Source organism: Pelodiscus sinensis, chromosome 1 (genome assembly GCF_052426305.1).
Source record: "Pelodiscus sinensis isolate ZL-2025 chromosome 1, ASM5242630v1, whole genome shotgun sequence".
Taxonomy (NCBI): Eukaryota; Metazoa; Chordata; order Testudines; family Trionychidae; genus Pelodiscus; species Pelodiscus sinensis.
The window spans coordinates 9,562,871-9,583,384 of NC_143052.1; the positions used below are offsets into that span (position 1 = coordinate 9,562,871).

General features: G+C 43.6%; 1 protein-coding gene across 2 annotated transcripts in view; it reads right to left on the bottom strand.

Annotated features, from left to right (window-relative positions):
* MKLN1 (muskelin 1) overlaps window positions 1–20,514 on the bottom strand; it is a 168,894-nt gene that overhangs the window by 22,610 nt on the left and 125,770 nt on the right. For both annotated transcript variants that reach the window (XM_075925725.2, XM_075925720.2), the window contains 4 exons: window positions 8,889–9,036; window positions 8,410–8,524; window positions 5,859–5,998; window positions 465–567 (listed from right to left, as the gene is read on the bottom strand). In XM_075925725.2, coding sequence (XP_075781840.2) covers window positions 465–567; window positions 5,859–5,998; window positions 8,410–8,524; window positions 8,889–9,036 — 506 coding nt within the window. The remainder of the gene's footprint in view (window positions 1–464; window positions 568–5,858; window positions 5,999–8,409; window positions 8,525–8,888; window positions 9,037–20,514) is intronic.

Below are 20,514 nucleotides of genomic sequence, written 5' to 3' on the forward strand. Positions count from 1 at the left end.
CTTCCTGAGCAAGCCGTACCCTTCCATACCAACATTCCAATCATGCGTCCCATCCCACCAGGTTTCTGTAATACCAATGATATCAGTTGTATTTATTTGTTAGCAATTCCAGTTCTTCCTGCTTATTACCCATACTTCTCGCATTTGTATATAGGCATCTAAGATACTGATTTGATCTTGCCTCCCTGTTGTGCCCTGACCCTCCTTTCTCCTTGCCATTATAGGCCGTAGTCCCCCCAATTTCCAACCCATCTCCCAGTCAAGCACATTCAGCACTTACCTGTGGGCTTTGCTCACCTGTCCCTGTCGAACATACATATATATACACATATATACATATACATATACATATACATATACATATACATATACATATACATATACATATACATATACATATATATAAAAATGGACCTTTATATTCTATTTTTTACTGACATATGCAGGCAAGTTTTCACCCTTACCTCTTTTGTCTCCTCGGGGTCAGAATGATCCACAGTTACATACAAGTCATTCTGTAAGTATTTCAGTGCACTGAGTGGGTCCGTTAAGGCCTTTTCTTCAAACCTGTACATTAGAAAGAGATAAGTAACTTGCACATGGTTACAATATACACAAAATAAACACTAATTTCTCTTAACCTGAGCTCAGTTATCAAACATACTCCCTTCATTTGTGGGAGTAAAAAACAAAAAAAATGCACATGCAAACTATTCAGCTATTCCTGTGTAAAGTGCGTGACTTCTGTGACTGGTGGGGAGCAAAAAGGGTACTTTCTCCATATGATGCATTATCACCCTCTTTAAAACAAGAACTTAAACTCACTCTAGGACACACAGTGCTTAAAACTAGGGATATTCACATGTACACTTAATCGATAAACCTTGGCTGATCTTAACTACATGCACTCCCTTTGCCCCCGCTGCCTCTATCGGGGGAGTGGGATCCAGTGCCTGTGAGGATCGGGCTTTAAGCATGCTCCCCACGAGCATGGGATCTACCTACCCCACCAGTGCTGTCTCTGATACCAAGGCAGCAGTGCACGGGGAGGGGGGGGGGGGGGGACTGGAACAGATAAGTGAAGGGATCTGGCTCTCATGCAGGCTCCTTGTGGGTGTTGGCTCCACCAATCTGGCTACAGTGCCTTCCCCCACTGCCTTCTAAGAGGCAGGGTGGGCAGGCAGGCAACAGCCAATGCTGAGGGGGAGTTGGCTTAAAAGCCAGTTCCCCTAGCACCAGCTTCACGGTGCTGCCTACCCCTCCCCTGTGCTGCTGCTGTCCAAGCTCCCCATCGACAGAAGCTGGTCCGGCAGCGGCCCTGTCCATGGGGGAGCCTGGACTCTCCTGCAGACAGGGGCTGCTACCGTGGACCAGCCTCTGTTTGTGGCGAGCCCAGGCTGCCTTGTACAGAGGCTGCTTTGTGGCAGACTCTTATGTCCCCTCCCATCCCCCCACAGCAGGCTCTGTTTGCAGCAGCATGGAGCAGCAGGTGGAGCTGGTCTTCAAACTGGTTCCCCTTGTAGACCAGCTCCCACCTGCCACCCCTCACTGCTGCCTCTGATACACAGGGAGTAGCAGGGAGTGACGGGGGCTCCCCGGGAGTGGGGCCGGGAGCACACTGGGGACTAGCCAATGTGTAACCTCTAAGATTTTATGCAGTCACACAATTATTCAATTACACTAAATCTAACATCCATACTTCAGCCACTTCTATGAAGAGGCACATTATAATCATCTCTAGAGCATCACCTGATGGAACAGAGGATTTCTTAAGATCGTGTCTTCATGTATATGTCCCAAACACCATAAAGAGACACAGAAAACATAAACCAGAACTACATCAAATTCAGACATTTTGCAATGCAGTCTCTCTCCAAGAGGTCATGCCCTTGTGTGTGTTAACATACACACTAACAGTCACACCAACTTGCTCCATTTTTTCCTTTACTGGATAGTAGAAAGGAAGGACAGTGGCTCAGAGAAAAAAAAAGCAGGATATGCAATTTTATGGTCTTTCTGCAAGTGGATAGAGCTGCAAAAAAGAGCCACAGATATCCACAGATTTGCAGGGCTCATAATAGTGTAGCTGATTAAACAACTGACCAATATCCAAAAGCTTATCGGTTAACGCTATCAACTACATGCATTTGCCCCTCCTCTGCCAAGAAATTTTTTAGAGGGCTGGCCAGCTGCATGGTTCAGTCCTGGCTGGTGCTGGGTCCCCAGAGCCATCCCCACTGTGGCTCTGCAGAAAAAGTATTTTAGGATCCAGGTGGACACTGAGCCGGGCTGCCTCCTCACCCAGCTCCTAAATTACTTTTTCTGCAGAGCCACAACAGGGGTAGCTCCTGAGACCTGGCATGAGCTGTGACTGAGTGCTATCCCTTATCGATGAACCGTGTAGTCGACAACATTTTTGTTAACTACAAGATTAACAAAATACACGCTTCTTAACATCCCTACTTTACAAGTGGTTTTATTTAAGGAAGTTTTGAAGTCTTGTCCCTTGCTACCATCCTTCACAAGGTATATTTCACAATTGAGAGACCCCTGCCTTATTAGCAGAGCCTTGCAGAAAGTATGTTCCTAGCTAAACAGGAGCAGTGGTGTCAATTAACTCCCTCTGCAACAATTAACAAGAAGTGTTAAATCACTGGCTGTCCAAGGCTTCAGCACAGCTTGATGATGCAGCAATGCTCCTATCTGCACTACAAAATATAATTGTGTTGGGAATAGCCATAATATAACCAGCTTTAACAAAAGCCAAACAAACTCCTTTAATTCAGACAGTGAATTACACAAATACAAGAGTGAGAAGATTTCTTCTGCAGAAATACCAGTTTGCAGCCCTCAAGCACAAGGACTGCTATACCTCAACTTTTTATCTAGATAACATAGCCAAAAGTGCCAAAGGACCCCTCTAGTAGCCACCCCTTCCCCAATCCCATAACTCCACAAGGGAGACCTCCCAAACAATATGGGGGCACTAGCACCAGTTGGTATCTTTGCCCTCCCTCAATTTGAACTTTGGAGAAAGCTGAAAAAAAGGTGACAGAAGCAGCAGCCAAACCAGAGATTGCTGCACTCAGGATGAGGGGGAAATGGGGCTCAGATAGAGCCACCACTTGCGCACACACACAGAAAACTCCTGGTCTCAGAATGGTCAAGAGGGGCAGAGAAGACACCTACACTGCCAAGCACTCTGAGGACAACCTGATTATGTCCTCCTCCCTGCCCCTGGGCACATTCTGGGCCCTGGCTTGGAAGAAAGCTGCAAAGAGCCAGCTAGAGATTCCAGCCAGGCTGGGCGAAGCAATCACAGCAAGGATCCTAGGAGAACTTCCCCTAGTTTTGACTGGTCTTTCTGTTCCCTGTATTGATTGCCAGGGTTGTACTAAGCAGCCAGTCTCTCCATCTCAACTTCACTGTTCTTCCCTTCCTTGTGCCCCTTGCCTCTACCTTTCAGCATCCCCTCTCCCTTCTTTTTAGCTTATCCCCTTCTAACTAAACCTACCAACCTCCCTTGCAAAACAGAACCAACAGGACATCAATTTATCAGATTGTTTGGTCTGCACGTATGTTCTGCCATTTCCCTCACTCCGAGTATCTTTTTTTGGGGGGCGGGGGTGCAGGGATTCATTTTTCTGTGTTTGTACAGTGCCTAAAAACAACGAGTCCCTGGTTCAAGACTGAAGTCTTACAGCACTATGGTAATGTAATTAATTATATATATATATATATATATATATATATATATATATATATAAATGAAATAATAAAATAATAGTTAATTCAATGGTTTTATATGCTGCTATCTTTACTTTGGCAACAAGTTACAGAGGTTGCCTTAAGCTTTCCTTTAATCTCTTTTAAATGGGTTGGTTACATTTTAAAATCTCAGTTTCATCCCACTGCCATGTTATAAGGCTGAAGAAACAGGAGCAGCCAAGTGGTTTCCATCAACCAAGGCACATCTACACAGCAGGGCTTAACTTGAAATAAGCTATGCAAATTGAGCTACGTCAATTGCGTAGCTTATTTTGTGTTGTAGTGCTATCTACTCAGCACTTATTTCAAAACAGAACATTCTTCCTCCAACTTCCCTTACCCACAAAATGAGGGTTACAAGAGTCGGAGTAAGAAATCCTCCAGCTTGACCGTATTTAGACATGACATCAAAATAACTGCCGGCTGTGTGGACACGGACTAAGTTATTTCGAAATCATGCTGCTGTGTAGACATAACCTAAGTCACTGTTTTATACACTAGCAGACGCAGAGAGATTAAGGCCAGAAGAAACTACTGTGATCTAATCTGATTTCTTTGCATATGACAAGCCGGAGCAACTTAGCAATTCACTTCTATATTATGATCACAGCTTCTGTTTGAACTATACCAGATCTTTTAGAAAGACATCCATTTATTTTTACTTCAAACGGAAACTAACCAACAACTAGGGTTGCAAGGTGTCCGGTATTCAACCGAACAATCCAATTTTTAGGCCGTCTGTTCAGGAAAAAAAATTCAGAAAATACCAGACATGCCCAATATCTGGTATTTTCTGGTTTTCCAGCTGGGTGCCCAACGAAAGCCTGGCGGGGCTGAGGGGGCGCTGGGAGCCTCTGGTTGCGTCTGACGCAAGAGTGATGCCTTGGGGAGGAGGAGAGGCCCTGACCATGCTCTTGAGCGCTGTTGAAGCGCGTTGTGGAGCAGTAGCTGGACTCGCTCGTGCTTCACCGGGACCGTGCGCGGGACAGGCAGTGCCCTGGGATCTGCATGTGCCCAGGTCAGTCCTGCTCCCCCGCCAGCCGATTCTCTCCCCTCCACTCCTCCCCCTGACCAGCCCTGCTTCCTGCCAGCTGGTTTCTCCTCCTACTGATCTCCCCCAGCCAGCCCCACTGCCTCTGACCTCCCCCCCCCCGCCCCACCAGCCTTGCTTCCCGTCCCCTCCCCCCCTCAGCCCCACTCCCCTCCCAGCCAGTCCTCCCATCCCCCATCAAGTGTGTCCGGTATTTTTTCCTGAAGCTACCTGGTAACCCTACCAATAACTCCCTAGCTATGTTATTCCAGTGGTTAAGTGTCCTCAATGTTAAATAATTGCACCTCATTTCTAGTCTGAATTTGTCTTGCTTCAGCTTCCAACACTTGGCTCTCATTCTGCCTTTTTCTTCTCTATTATAGAGCCATCTACTCTCTTCCAAATAGGGAACCTTTTTACATTAAGTACACTGAGCCTCTCAAACCTCTCTCAATAAATATCGTTTTCTAGACCTCAAATAATTTGTGTAGAGTTTTTCTGAGCCTTTTGTCAACATCCTTTTTGAAATGCTAACACCAGAGCTGACATTCTGGTAATACCCTCAATTATCTACTATATATATATATATATATATATATATATATATTTGAGAGCTTGTGAGCGAGCCTATCTATACATCCATTTGTTCAAGAACGTCTCCTAAATGGTAAGAACTAGGACCACCAATTTTGATACGCAGCTTCCTCTTACCATAACTTAAAGCAAGTTAAGAGGTTGGTTGCGCCAGGACAGTGGAATGTGCCTGTAATGCGACTGCTTTTCATAACATACAAAGGGAGGGCTCTGCTAGGAGGGGACAGTTATATTATATAATGACCAGAGAGTGGGACCAGCACAGCTATAACCCCACTGGAGTATCAAGAGCAGTATACCATGAAAAATACACAAGTAAAAAAAATAACTGGGAGACTTATGAACCATCACATAACCAGGACAATGGCATATCTACTGAAATAGAAGAGCAAATTCTCTGAAAAGCTTTTTGAAAACCATAACTTTTAATCAATCATCTCAAAAGAAGCCATCTCAGCTATTATACCTGTGCTTTCTTATGAGGTATTTGCAGTGTCTCAGCAGGTATTCCTTTGAAGGCCGACAGAGCTTCAATGACCAGAAGTCATCCAGTCTCATCTTTGGAGAGCAGGATTTGCCAGGATTTCCTCCAAACAAATAGTGAACCTACACAGGTCAGAAACAATTTTTAAGTTGGTATCTGCACGTGTTAAAACACTTACCGTATTATATACTTGGCAAGTCACCTCTCTGAAGAGGTTATTTTACTATATAAACAGGGGGGAGAAGAGAGGGTCCTCACTGCTACCACTGAATCATGATTCTAACAGATGTGAGCAGCTCTCTACCTGGGTTTGTGAGAGCCAAGTCCTCTCTCCTTCAAGCTAGACCCCAAATCACCTCAAGACAAGAACCAGCGTTGTAGGATGTAGGGAGACCTAAAACACTCAAAGGAGAGTGACTGTGGGATGACTCCAGTCCTGCAGATTTATTTTAAAAGCAGCGGTGTCAGAAGCTGTCCACACAAACAGGGATAAGAAAATAAGAATGGCCATAGTGGGTCAGACAAAAGGTCTATCATAAGCCCAACATCCTGTCTGCTGACAGTGATCACTTCCAGATGCCCCAGGAGGGAACACAACAGGTAATCCTCACATGATTCCTCTCATCATCCTATCCAGACTATGAATAGTCCATAGGTTTCAATATGGCCATTGTATATGGAGATATTCTCAAGTAGCCTCTGGAAAGACAGATTTTTATTCATTCTCTCATAATAAAACAGGATGGTTATGAGATGTGAGTTCGCCATATAGACTAAGGCTTGTTCACTTCAGCTCCTACCTTAACTGTAGAGAAAGCAAAGAGCTAATGGGATAAAGTGAAAAACTGGAAAGCATGAATCCTGAAATGAAGTAGCCCCACCCATGATTTCATAAGTGATTGCTATTATTGCATTTCAACAGAAAAAGCACCGATTAATATTGTAATCCACTGTAAAAGAGAAAAATTGCACACCGTTCTAAGGAGCTGCTATAAAGAAAAGAAGGAAAAAAAATCAAGACTTTGAAAATCAATACATTTGAGAAAGATCTGGTTTCCTTATGCCCTTTATTTTTTGTCATTCAGGGGGTATACAAAAATGTGTATGTATAAATACAAGTGCAGTATACAGTTCACATTCTGCTTTTTCACATCCTGCAGTACCGCAAAACCAGTGTTACTTTGTGTTTCTGACACCAGAAAGCTACACAGGTAAGTCTTCCCACATACGCAAATGACTAAGCAGCTGCGGCACTAATGACCAATTAAATGATACTGATCAATGCATTACTACACCTCTGCTCAAAGCTTCTATTTTTTCCAACGTCAAGAGCAAGTTTTGAAAATTAAGGTCATGCTGCTGAAAGCACTTCTGGATAACTAAGATTGGTTTCCCTAATTATGAGGTTGAGGCCATGGCCTCTTTACAAGGACATGGAAAGACCAAGGAAAGTAAAAAAGTAAGTAGTTCACTGAACTGATTTCCCCCCCAATCTTTTATTTGATTTAAAAAGTTTACTTAGTCACCTGAAAACTTATCTATTGAATATTAAATCTCCCCCAGAAGGTTTTTCAATTGCAGAGACTCAAAAATCTACTTCACCATATAATATTTACCCCTAAAATTCATTATTTTAGATCCACAGAAGGGAGTCCTTATTTATATCAAGAGAGTCCAGAAAGGTCATTTGAACAGAGACTTCTAAAAAGATACAACTTCAGGAGTAGCCACACAGAATGGCATCTCAGATGGAGTGAATTCAAGATACGAGTAGTGATCCAACACTTAGAATTCTGCTCTCGGGTTTGTTTGTCTGTGACAAGATACAATTATACTGCAATCTAGAGGTTTGATTGCAGCATTGTTAGATGTACACTAGCTAGCATGGCTAAAAATAGCAATGAATATCTAAGCAGAGCAAGCTTTAATGTGGACTAGCAATGGAAGTACATACTCAAGGGTTCCCCAGCATGGAAAGCCTGCACTGAAGCCTGCAATTATGCTCTTATCCATGCTGTAGCAGACTTCTGGATTGCAATGACAGCAGTTAATTTTACTTCACAGTTTGTTATTTTGAATGGCAAGTTCCCCTTGTGCAAGAAAAGTTTATTCTTCCTAAATTAATACAAGACTTTAAAGTTTGAGAGAATTTGAATGGTGAGCTAACCTCATTGAAGAACTTTATAGGCTCCATCTGTCCCATACGCTGCTTTTCGGCTGCCTCTAATGTAGTACCATCATGCTTATTAATTTGTATGTGGAACTGATACATCACCACCTGAAAGTTTTCCCAACATCCATAGGATCCAACTCTATTAGATTAAGCTAATGCATGACACCATCTCATAGAATCATAGAATACTAGGACTGGAAGGGACCTCGAGAGGTCATCAAGTCCAGTCCCCGACCCAATATCATAGCATCACTAACCTCTGCCTTCTCACAGGCAAATACAACCAGATTATTTTTAGAGCTACAGTTATGCCAGCTAAATACAACTGAAACTTAGCACTTCAAAGATAGACATCCATACCTTGTGCAACTCATCGTACACCAGCTGATGGGCAAACCTTGGGCAGGGCTCTTCCTCCTGAAGGCTTTTACTTGGATTATCTTTTGCTGCTTGATCATTCTTATAGACACAAGACCTGTAACACAGTAATTGTCAAACAACCTCCCACTAACAAATCAGTATTAGCTACAGGTAAAACAAGCCGTTAGCGGAAAAGAAGGTTGCAGGAACGTGGATGGCTGATTAAAACTCATCCTGTGTGCAAGGTACAAAAGGGGTAACATGTAATACAGCATCAGAATAGAATATAGTACTGCAGCTATATTTTGCCTAACGCATGATAGCTGTTATTACCCAGCAGGTAAATGGCTAATTTACCTATAACATTTTAAATTACAATCCCACAAGTACACAATGGAATAGCCTGGAATAACCTTCCTAATTTGTAAAAATTAGGAACAAGTGTACTTCACTTTCAGAGAAGCCTTTAATTTACTTACCAACTGTTCCTCACAATGTCATAAATCCAGAAAGAGTTCCTAACATTCTCTTCCCGTTTCTCTTTGTCTTTACTGAGCCCAGACAACACATGGATTTCATTCAGTTCTGGATCAATGGTGGCTCTCTGAGTGAAACCAGTCATAGGAACTGTTCAGTAAGAGAGAAAGTAAATGTTACATGCGGCACAGAATAAAAGAGAATGATACCAGGAAAGAGAATTGAAAAAAATTGATACCATATGAATGCAAGCACAGTCTACTTGTAAGGCATGGGGACCTCTAATTAGCTAGTTTAGTATTCCTTATTTAGCAGGGATTGTTAATTCTCATGTGTTCTCTACATTGCTGACTCAAAGGCAACTGCTTTATTTTGCTGAAATTTAATAGGGCTCTTTTTTAAAATCAAGACATGGCTAAGTATTTTTCTGCTCACAGAGTTGAACCAGTTGAAGCTCAAAGTGTGATTTCAAACTGTTAAATCAGTGCAAAAGATTTACTGGATTAAACTAGGCTTATATTGATTTAGTTTAAATCTATTGGCAACCGTTTTAAGCTAAGCCAAACTAAACTGAGTGAACCGGGCGGGCCAGGGGGTTGCAAATTTGTCTGAGCTATGGCTGCTATAGTTCAGCAAGCAAGAAGCTACATGGATACTTTCCTTCTTTAAAGTCATGGTGTCCAACACATGAGCCACTACACACATGTGGCTACTTGGCCAGTTAAATGTGGCTAGCTGGCTTGAATAATGTGGCTATTTTGCTATAGCATTTTCAGAACAATATGGTTAGTTCACTATACCAGTAGCCACTTCAGTGGCTACTACTTCAGAACTGGTTGGACACCATGGCTTTAAAGGGTTTGCAGGGATTAGTTATTCTTTTTCCGGGAATTTTCTTGCTATTTTAAGAAAAAGAGGAGAGAGGTTTCACAGAAGATATGTGCAGACTCCTCCCCACCCCCATACTATATACACCTGCAGATCATTTGAGACAATCAAAATACATATAAAAGTAAAATCAATGTTTGTAGCTGCATAATAAAGAGATTAAATTAATTTAAAGAGGTTGTGATGGATAGGAGGAGTGATGACCAGCATCCAGTGACTAAAGTGTTAAACTCTGGTAGCTAGGGGGTGTTGGCAGGGAGCCAAAAGAGCCAATGGGAGAAGAGGTTGAGATTTGAACTGGAAGATATACCTGTCTGCTGTTTTCTTTGTGGGAGTTTTAAGCCAGGAGTTGAGGGAACAAGATGAACTGAACCAGGTAGAACTACCATGCCTACAAAGAATACTGGCCATGGAAATGGACTGGACCTTGAAGCATAGATTATAAGTATACAGGCAGTCCCCAGGTTACATGGATCCGACTTACATTGGATCCCTACTTACAAACGGGGTGAGGCAACCCCGCACTAGCTGCTTCCCCCCAGCAGACCAGAGAAACACGGAGCGGCTTTTCTCAGCAGACACCTCAGCTTGAGAATAAAGGACTGAGGGAAGTGAGGTGTGGGAGAAAAAAACTGAGCTCTGGAGAAATGTTTGGCTAGAGTTTCCCCTACAATATGTACCAGTTCCGACTTACATACAAATTCAACTTAAGAACAAACCTACAGTCCCTATCTTGTACGTAACCCAGGGACTGCCTGTATACGGAAATGCCTATTTCGTCATGATCAGGTTTATTTTGTTGTTTGGTTAAATTTCTCAGTGCTAAATCCATGCTGTTCCCCACCACCCACTGTATTTTAAGCTGCAGCCCAGGGATGGAAATTTCTCAGTTTTTAAATCGTTATTTTCTCAGTTGCTTTAAACACCTAGCAACCAAGTATATATTTTTGTTGTATTAATAAGATCACCTTTAAGGTGATGATTTGATTCTTGTATCCTGGAAGGCAATAAGAGGTCTGTGTATGCATGCCTAAGACTGAGAGGTCAGCTAACAGAGACTGCAGAGGGGTCTTTTCATCATCTTTACTTATCTGTGCAACACTATTATCTTGTGGTAAAAGAGCCTGGGGGTATCCCACTGGAAGACGCCCCAATACTTTCTTCCTGGGTTCAAGAAAAAGGTTTTTTTTTTTTCCAGTTTGTGGTAGCAGCTACCTCCCAAGGCCAGGTAACCTGTGACCTTGGGGAGCTTTTTAAGCAGCCGCCTATAGAGGCGGCAGGGGGAGGGGGGAGAGAAGGAGAATCGACTAGTCCTTAACATCCCTAGTGTGAAGCACAGCCCCATTCAGGTAGGAGCGCAATACCGGCAGGGCTGGGGGTACCAGGGTCAATGGCCAGGAGGGTAGCCTTGACCTCCCCTGGTTCGGCAAACTCTGTGGTTTGGGACTGAGGGTGCCAAACCAGGGAGCTCCGACCTGTAGTCAGAAAAGGTGCTGTGAATGGTGTCTCATGACTTGCAGCCTAATGCACTTGTGATGGGGTGCAGTCACCCCTTCGTGGTGCTTCCCAAGCCACTGACACTCGTATTTGTTCTCTGGGGCTTCTCACTACCCTGTCCTGCTGGGCCAGCTCAGCTAGTCTTCCCCAGCCAAGGCTCAGAGCTGAGATTCCTGCATCCCGGGGGAGCAGTACAGACACAAACTCAGGTCAAAGGAAAATGCAATTTAGGGCCCAGCTTCCTGGGATACCAGTTACCAAATGGGATCAGAACCCCAAATGAATTATTTAGATAAGCCCCCTTTGACAATGAAAGGAGGATGTGAACACTGATTTCTCCACCAGGTAATTATTTACACTGGTCTTAACAGTAAATAAAAGTGATTTTATTCAGTACAATCAGTAGGAGTTAAGAAGTTACAAGTGGAAACAGGCAGAGCAAAGTAGATTACAAATTTAAAAATAACAAAAAACGCCTATCTAATTCTAACGTAACACTCAAGCTTATTACAAGCTCACCCTAAAATTGTTCTTATTCCATCTAAGCCTCCAAACCAGGCAAGTTCCCTTTCCCTGGGGTCTCTGGTTCATTTTCTTGGGTGTGCCATGCCAGCCCAAGATAAACAAACTGCTGGCTTCCCATTGTTTTAGAGATTCCACCTTTGGGCGGGAATTCTGTTTCTACATTCCACTCTTACATGGAAAAATTACAGCTAGTTAGATCCTACCAGTTGAAGGGGGGAAGGAGGGGTCGACACATGACTTCCTAGGACCAACCACTGCTAAGACTTAGAGGACAAATGAGTTACAGATGACCAGACTTTGAGGGATACACCCTTGATGGCTTGCATTTGCACTTTTAAAACCATAAAGCATTCCATACTCCATGTATCTAATTTTATACACAAGAACGTCACGTACGCCAAATTAAGATGTAGAGATCCAGTGGATTATGACATTAAGATTGATTAGCTACATGAGGCCATTTGTCCCAAGCATCTTTGAGTTATGCATGTGTGTGTCCATAAGTCTATTTCATAAAGCATGGGGGGAGTCAGTCTCAGGACTTTCCCTTAAACTATGGGGGGGAAGCAGGAGAGGGGAGGCAAATCTGGATGCTTTGGAATGAAGACAAATATCTTTTCATATACTTATTTTTAGTATTAATTTCTCTGCATAGTCTAGAGTAGACCTTTACTGTAACTTGATGAAGAAATCTGTACCTTGTCAAAAAAAATAAAATGAATGGCTACCCGTGAATTGCGGGGTAATGAAAAAATGTGGTGTAAACATTAGTTATTCCTCTCTGTTCTACCTTCAGATTTAGAAATATTGAAATATTGAGATTCCTGGGGTTTCATTGTATCTAGTTCCCTGAAACAGCGTCATCGAATTAGGAGTTTGGCAGTCCTAACTCTTTGTTGTGTAATTCTTATTTCCTGTTTCCCCCGGCAACCATCCTTTCAAATGCACTCATGATCGACACGTGATCTTTGTTTATCGATTCTGTTTGTCTCATTTCTCTATCTGGGTCAGTTTACAAAGGCTGGTGAAGGTTCCTGGCTCTTGGTCAAATTGCTTGGCGAAAGAACTCAAGACACTTGCATGCTGCAAATTCTTCCTCTAATTAACTATGAAACGCCATACACATATACAGTACACAATCTTGTTCTGCCTTGGAAGGAAAGCCCTAGGCTAACTACATTTTTACTATTCAATAATATACAGAGTAGCATTTTACAAGCCTATTTGCAACACATTTTGGTATTATGCTTCACTGTTTTCATATGCTGGGTCAGGTAAGCAACCTACATTAATTTAAAATAAATCTTGACAGTCCTGATTTCGCTACACAAAGACAATCCTTTCATAAAGTCTTATATTCAAATCTATAATCAGATAAAACAGACATATGTAATACATCTCATTCCTACTCCAGACACAACCCACCAGGGAAACTGCACATTTGCGCAGCTCTTAAAGTTCTTTCCACTCTGCAAAATGGAAAAATCTGGAGCCTGGAAATAGACAAATCCTTGGAGATCTTTAACTAGCTTAATCTTTCTCTGCTTCCACCTGTAGATTGTGTCTCGTTCCTGTCAAATTTACAAGTAAAAGGTTGCCTTTAACTGGCAGCAATACAGATTTGAGCTGTTTCTGGTTTGTGCATCATCTTTACTTATCTGTGCAACACTATTATCTTGTGCCTTGCAAATTAGGAAAATTTGCCTAAATGCCCAGTAACTCACTCTCCCATACCTATGTTGGCTCTGTAGACCTACTAAGAGTAAAGAACAGTTAAAAATAGTGCACACATAAACAACGGATGCGGAGGTCACAGCTGCATTTAGTAGAATTTGGGGGGAAATGACATGCATTAGGCTATTATTCATACCGGAAGTATATGGACTTGTTTGTAAACAGAGTAAGTCAGTAAAATGTGACCTATGGGAGTTTGACATGAACTTTCTGTGCTGTTAAGGGAAAAGCTGCCTACACAAAGCCTAACACGGGTGGGCAATAATTTTTGATGGGGGAGCCACTCCAAGATTTTGGAAAGTGGTCGAAGGACACACTCTTCCATGATATTAATGGAGATGTAGGGTCTGGGATGGAGGTTGGGTTCAGAAGAGAGCTTGGGGGTAAGGGACTGCAGTGCAGAAGGGAGACTGGAGTCTGGGCGGGAGTTGGGATAAAGCAGGCAGTTGTGACCTAGGATAGGGTACTGGAGTGCAGGGGTTTGGGATGTGCCCTAGGGTAGGAGGGGATTGTGATCTGGGGCAGGAGACTGGGGTGCCAGACCTGGGAGGGGGTATGGTTGTACGAGGGGAACAGAAGGTTTGAGGTATGTTGAGTGGGGGTAGGTGGGACAGAGTTGGGGCAGAGAAGGGCTGGGGTGCCAGAGGCAGGCTGTGACCAAGAGACTTATCTGCCAGCTGTCAAACTAGCCTGCCTGCCTGCCAAGCTTAAAATGTTTCCCAGCCACCCTGCCTGGCCTTGTGCTTCATGAATAACTGAACCCAGGAGAGGGGGGGAGGGGAGAGAAAGGAGAGACGTGATTGTTCGTAGCTGCCTGTTATTCTAACAAGCAGCTCACATTGGCTGGTTTCTGCCAGAAACAGGCCAATGGGAATGTGCTGGAGGTGGGGCAGCTCCTAAAACGTCGCTTGGCCCCTCCAGTTTCAAAACAGAAATGGAACCCTGAAGCTGCATTTCTGCAGGGCATGCAGGACTGTGGGGCAAGCTGGGGAGCCTTCCTGGGGCTCCCTGCCGCCTTCGTGGGCTGGATCCAGTGGCTTGGCATGCTGAATCCAGCCCGCGAGCCGTATTTTGCCCGGGCCTGCCTTAACAGAAACCAGTTATGGTTGCTTCCAGTTTGTGTGTCTGTGCAATCATTCAGAATAAGAGAAGATGAGAAAACTGGGGTCCCTGAAGAACATACTGCTCCTGGCTTGCCTGGATCCGGCCCCCGAGGCTCAGGTCCCACCCCCAGCATTGGGAAGCCTGCACCAGCATTCCAGCTCCCCGCCCCCACTGCTCCACCATGGGGTGGGAGCACACAAAAGTCCCCCTAGGCTCTGATGTGGGAGGAAAATGAGAAAAATGCCTCTCTCCTCCTCAGTAGAGGGCTATGTCACTCGTGTGTGGTCCCCAACTAGATTTTCTATAGTTCAGTGGCCCCTGACCCCAAAACGTTTCCCCACCTCTGAGCTATAGCCTCCCTCTTTAAATACTGATGAAAAACGCCAGCACTGTCCCATTAGCCTAGGAGTGATTCTGTCACATGAAGGATATGATAGTTATTTTATTTAAATGAGGAAGAAGAAAATCTAAGTAAAAATCATCCTGCAAGAGCAAGATTAGCAAAGATAAAGAACAGAAATTAAGACCAGATAAGATCCACCAAGTTGAAATTCCAAGGTTAACCTAGAATGAGAATCAAAAATAGATCAAATTCACTCACTTCCCCTCCCCCCCAAAAAGTGTCCACCACCCACCCTCAAACATTCAAAGGGGAGGGAGTTTGGAAATGGATTGGAGATAGGCCATTCACTCTAGTATTGGTTTTTTAACATGGGAAAAGAGGTGGAACAGAACACAAATTAGAACCTCACACTTTGACAAGACACGCTGTACCGATTCAGTTTGCTCAGCTTTGAAAATGAAGTAAACACACAAGGTAGTGTCACGACAAGGCCCTTTATGGAATCCTTTACAGAGGAAATGAGAAAGCAGAAAGATTATTACAACAGAATGAAAAACAGGCTTTGGAAGACAGACTGAAAAAGCTCCTGAAAACAACAAAATTGATAAGATAGCATTGGAAATAGGGTATGCTAATTAAAAGATACCGGAAAGAGTAGTATCTCAGCCTTGCAAAATTAAAGCCTGTAAGGGTGCTTACCAGATGTTTGATTCCTATCAATGAGCGCAAAAGCATATAAACCACCCACCTGTATGAAAAACAAACTGTTCCTATAGAAGGTACAACAACTTCATTAGCTGCATCTGCAGCACATAATGTAACAAATACTGGATGGTAATTAAACTATAATGTAGAAATTTCAATCACTGGAGGGGAACATAAGAGGTGACTTTCTGGAAAGATGTGTCCTTAGTATTCAGTAAACAGAAGTCTCTCCCAAAGGAAATTTAAAAACTTTAGTGAATGTAAAAAAAATTGAACAGTAAGACATCCATTACTCACCTGGGGTCTACCATTCTGACATTTTGGAATGGAACATGACAACCAGTATGGGGACAAATTCTCTCCTGCCCCAAAATACAGTCACAATAAGGAGAGAGTGGCTGCTCTAATTTACCACAACTGATTATGACCCCTCAAGTACATATGCTGAGAATTGCTGTTCAGAAGTTCTGTTCCACCTCCCCCTACTACACTGGGGCAGAGGCAGCTGGAACTGGAGCAGTCTCCACTGGTTTCACACCATCAGAGAACCCCTGAGCCAGGGCCATGCCTCACATGGGCTAACAGTTGGAACCACCTGACTGGCTCAGTCTGGATGCCTAAAGTCTAGAACTGGGGCTCAGAACCTGGTCCATGGTGTTTTGTGCCATGCATTCAAAGGAACCACTTCACCATATCTCCTTTGACACAGCCTAGTGAAGAGAAAACTATAAAAAAGTTTCCACATGAAAAGAGGTTGGGTTTTCATTGCTTAAATCAACACTAGAACATGAACATAAGTGCACCTAATCAATGGAGGATGTTTTTGTTGATTAACTCTGTAATTTGTCAGTTCAATATCTAGTTGCTAAGAATAAGATGACAGCAACATGTGACTGTGGTAAAGATTTAATTTTCAGAATTTTACTCAAACTATACTAATATAATAGTAAAATCAAACATTTTCAGCATGCATGGTGCTGCTGTCCACATCTGGGAAACTGGTATGCTTGTGAAACAAGGAGAGGGCATAACATGCAGCACTACAGCTCAAGCCTTGACGCGGAGAAGGAGATACATGCCAACCTACTGGCAGCACAGTGAGATACAACATATTATCCACCTAAGAAATTCTGTGTGATAAATTGGCCTGGTCTTTAGAATGGACAGAGATAGCCAAAAATAAATGGGAAGACTGAGTAGTTTGATTCTTTTGAAGTAGTGAAGTAAAGCTCTAGAATTATCCATCATATATGACTTCTCTACCAAAATACAAGTGGCTTCAAAAGAAAACATAACATTAAGCAACTGATTCAGATGGCATTCAGAGCACCATGGCAAAAGACCTGGTATGTGCTTTTAACATTGCCATGTCCCTGTGAGACACTGTGTAGGGAGATCAGCCATAAATGCCTGGCACTCGCTCACTCTCCCAGCCAACATGACAGCAACTATAATAGCCACCTTCAGAGTGAGATGAAGGAAGAAGCGTTCTGAAAAGGTTCAAAAGAAGTCACCAGGAGTTTCAAGAGGACAATGCTTCCTCATATAGAGAACTAGTTCCCTTTTGACAAATCATTTTTTCTGGTGCAAAGCAGGGACAACCACCAAAAAAGGTCTTTTGAACTTGCTTGGAGAAATTCCTGTCCAGGGTACTTAGCCAACCAACATCCAGTCTCTCGGGCGCAGGACCTTTGGATTGGGATGGGTTACCTAACCTTAGAGAGTTATAAAATCAGGCCCATGTAGTTTTAATACTTGACTTCATCCTTTGCAATAAACAGATCAAAGGAACTCCAGGAGATTTGGGAATTCCCATGGCTTTGTGAACCAGGTCAGATGCCAAACCTGTCTCTTAGATTTCTGATTAAAGTCTTTCTTCTAAGATGGTTCTAGAGCCCAAGAACATAAGTTCCGCAAAGATGTGAGGAGTCATCAAAACCTTTCTTCACATTTCATTCAGTGATTCATGGTGGAGAAGCCTGACTTGAGCCCAAGTTACAAGGTTTGCAGGTGATGTACAGAAAGCAACTTCTTGTATATGCACACTACCATTTGGCTTAACATTCCAAGAAAAATTTGTACCATGGTAGCCAAGCCTGATTTTATCTTCAGTAACACCAACTGTAAAGACACCATGCTCTCTCTGATTGGATTCAATCACAGCTCCCATTAAACTGTGATTGGATGAGTAATGTGTGTGTGGGGGGGGGGGGGTTAAGTTCAGTAGGAGACCCAGCGAGCCAGAGAGAGAAAACTAGGCTTGTTGCAGTCTCCTGTTGAAATCTGCCCTGATCAGCCCGTCAACTAAAAGTAGATATGGATACCCCCACCTCCTTATCCAGAGGAATAGTAGGAAGCTCCTGGCTGAGTTCTCAGAGCTCACTAATGAAGAGCTTACAAGATATCTCCTGGATTACTGTGGTTTCAATGGCAGGATCTCCGCAATGTGACAGGAGGTCCTAGAGAGCCTTAAAGTTGACCATCTGCGCTAGGGCCACTGCATCATGTGGTGACTATGACAATTCCTTTGGTCACGACCAGTTTTGTTGCCGTCCCTTTGTTATTTGGCTATGAACTGGTGACCTTCCTAGTGATGCTGCTGAGGAGCAGGATCTCTTCAGCAGTGAAGGGAAAAGGAGGAGTATTTGCTCCTGCTACATAAATGAGGATTCTCCAGTATGGCCAAGGGAGCATGTTATGGGGTACAGGCTAGGTCGACGTTGGCCAGCTCAGTGTCATTCAGATTTTGCTTGAAATGTAGCTTGGAATGGGAGTCCTCCAACCGAGAGGAAGCAGAATCCCTACTTGAGGCCAGCAAGAACATGTCGCAGAGGGCCATGAGGAATATTCTTCCTCAAATGGCAGAGCCAAGAACCATGTTTCCCTGGGGTCAGCTGATGTTTTGGGGTAGAGAGTGTGTCTAGTTTTTCTGCTATTACTCAGACCCTTGACAAGTTCACTTCCTGGTACAGTGGTCACTAGTGACACTGGCAGTGGAACAAAAGCCTCATCAGCTGACTAGCCTGCCTCTTCCAATTTTGGAAATCTAAGGAGTCTGTGTCTTTGGGATGGAGGCCTTCCTACCAGATGGTTCCATGTGGTGCTTGGATCCATGTCTATGCTCCAGCTAGCCTTGCCTCTTGAAGCTGCCCTTTGCTGTCATGGCACCAACCCTGCCAGGTTCAGTGCCAAGGTAACTTGAGTCATTCCTGAGCTTGTCCATGACAAGGTTTCAATATTATTGGCATCGTCTTAGATGACTTTTCTCCAGAGACCCCAAGATAGGATATCTGCTCAATGAAGCACTAACCAAAGATTTTTTTCAGCTTCAATCTGACTGTTGGCATCTCCTAAGGTTTGTAGTAAAACCCACAGACTGGTCCAAAAGATATAATTTGAGCCAGCTGTCCATGGACTTGAGTCCTGAGGTGAAAGACTGGTACAGAGCACCTCTCAAGGATATGGTGCTCTAAGGCATCAGCTAAACTTTACTGTTAGACATATGCTGTTACAGGCCCAGCAGGGTTTGAACCACAGAACTTCAGTCCCATTTCCTCCTCCACCCAGACCTGTTTCTATTCCTGTCCTCATCTATTTGTTTCTCTTCCCCTTGGTGGACTTTTCTCCTTTGCATTCAAATCAGACAGTTCACTCCTCTATTAAGCTGGCACCCAGGGAGCAGAGTTACTCAGAATACAGGGGAATATAATCGATTTTCGTTCTCTATTGCCTGCCTCCACCACAGCCTGAAGTGACTGAACATGCTCAATGGCTCTTCAGGGTTGGTGCGTGTGCAGTCTGGGCAACACAATGAGCTGAGAGAGATTCATGCATACTCAATCTATGAAATCTGAATATTTTAGCTGATCAAACCTACAGAGTCTCTCTTGAGCATGTGGAAACTATGACCTTTCAAAGAGTTTAACACTCAGCCATATTTGGGCAGCTTTTCACGGGGACACAAAAACAACCATTCCCAAGAAACATCAACCTGCCTGCTCCAAAGCATGGGGATTCTAGAGCAGTGTTTCTTAATCTATTTACTACTAGCAGACTTACCCAGTGTTGGGACCTTAGCGATGTGGAGGGAGATGAGTGCAGGAGGCTGAGGGGAGATGCAAGAGTGGGGGTTGAGACCCTAGCTGTTACCATTTAGGAGAAGTTCTTGAACAAAAACTCCCAGACAAATAGACGCACTCTAAAATACATATGTACAGATGGTGGGCAGCATCCAGTCAGTCTCCTGGGCCGCACTTGCATTCTGACTGGTCCACAAACTGCCCACTGGCTGCAGGATAAGAACCATAGAGCTAATCAAAGAGCAGGGTAGGTGACTGGATTTTCCCCTCCCCCTTAAATCTGAGCAAAATGCATCTTCAAAGCTTCATTCTCAGATATTGCCAGATCATTTGGTTTACGTTTTTTGAACTCCCACATATACATATAGCCCCTTTGACCAGTCAGAGAAACTCAAAATGGAAAAGTCAAGTTAAAAAAAAAAACTTTCTTCTTACTAAGCAGAAGCATCACCCTCACCTATCAGAGATACACTGCTAATACAAACTGATATACAAATATCAACAATGAAATGAAAAACAGAAGAGATGCTGAAAAACAGATACTTATTTATAATTCATTATTAAGCCTGCGAGTCTGTTATGGAGCTCACAGAAGTCAAGGATTCCACAACTTACAGGGACCTTTACCTTCTGTAGCAACTGCTGCAGTTCCCACCAAGTGGAGCTGCTGGCCTGGCGCTTGGGGTGGGGGCGGCTTGTGGCAGGGACAGCTTGCGGCAACCTCTAGTGGGGGAGCAGTACAGATCTAGGTGG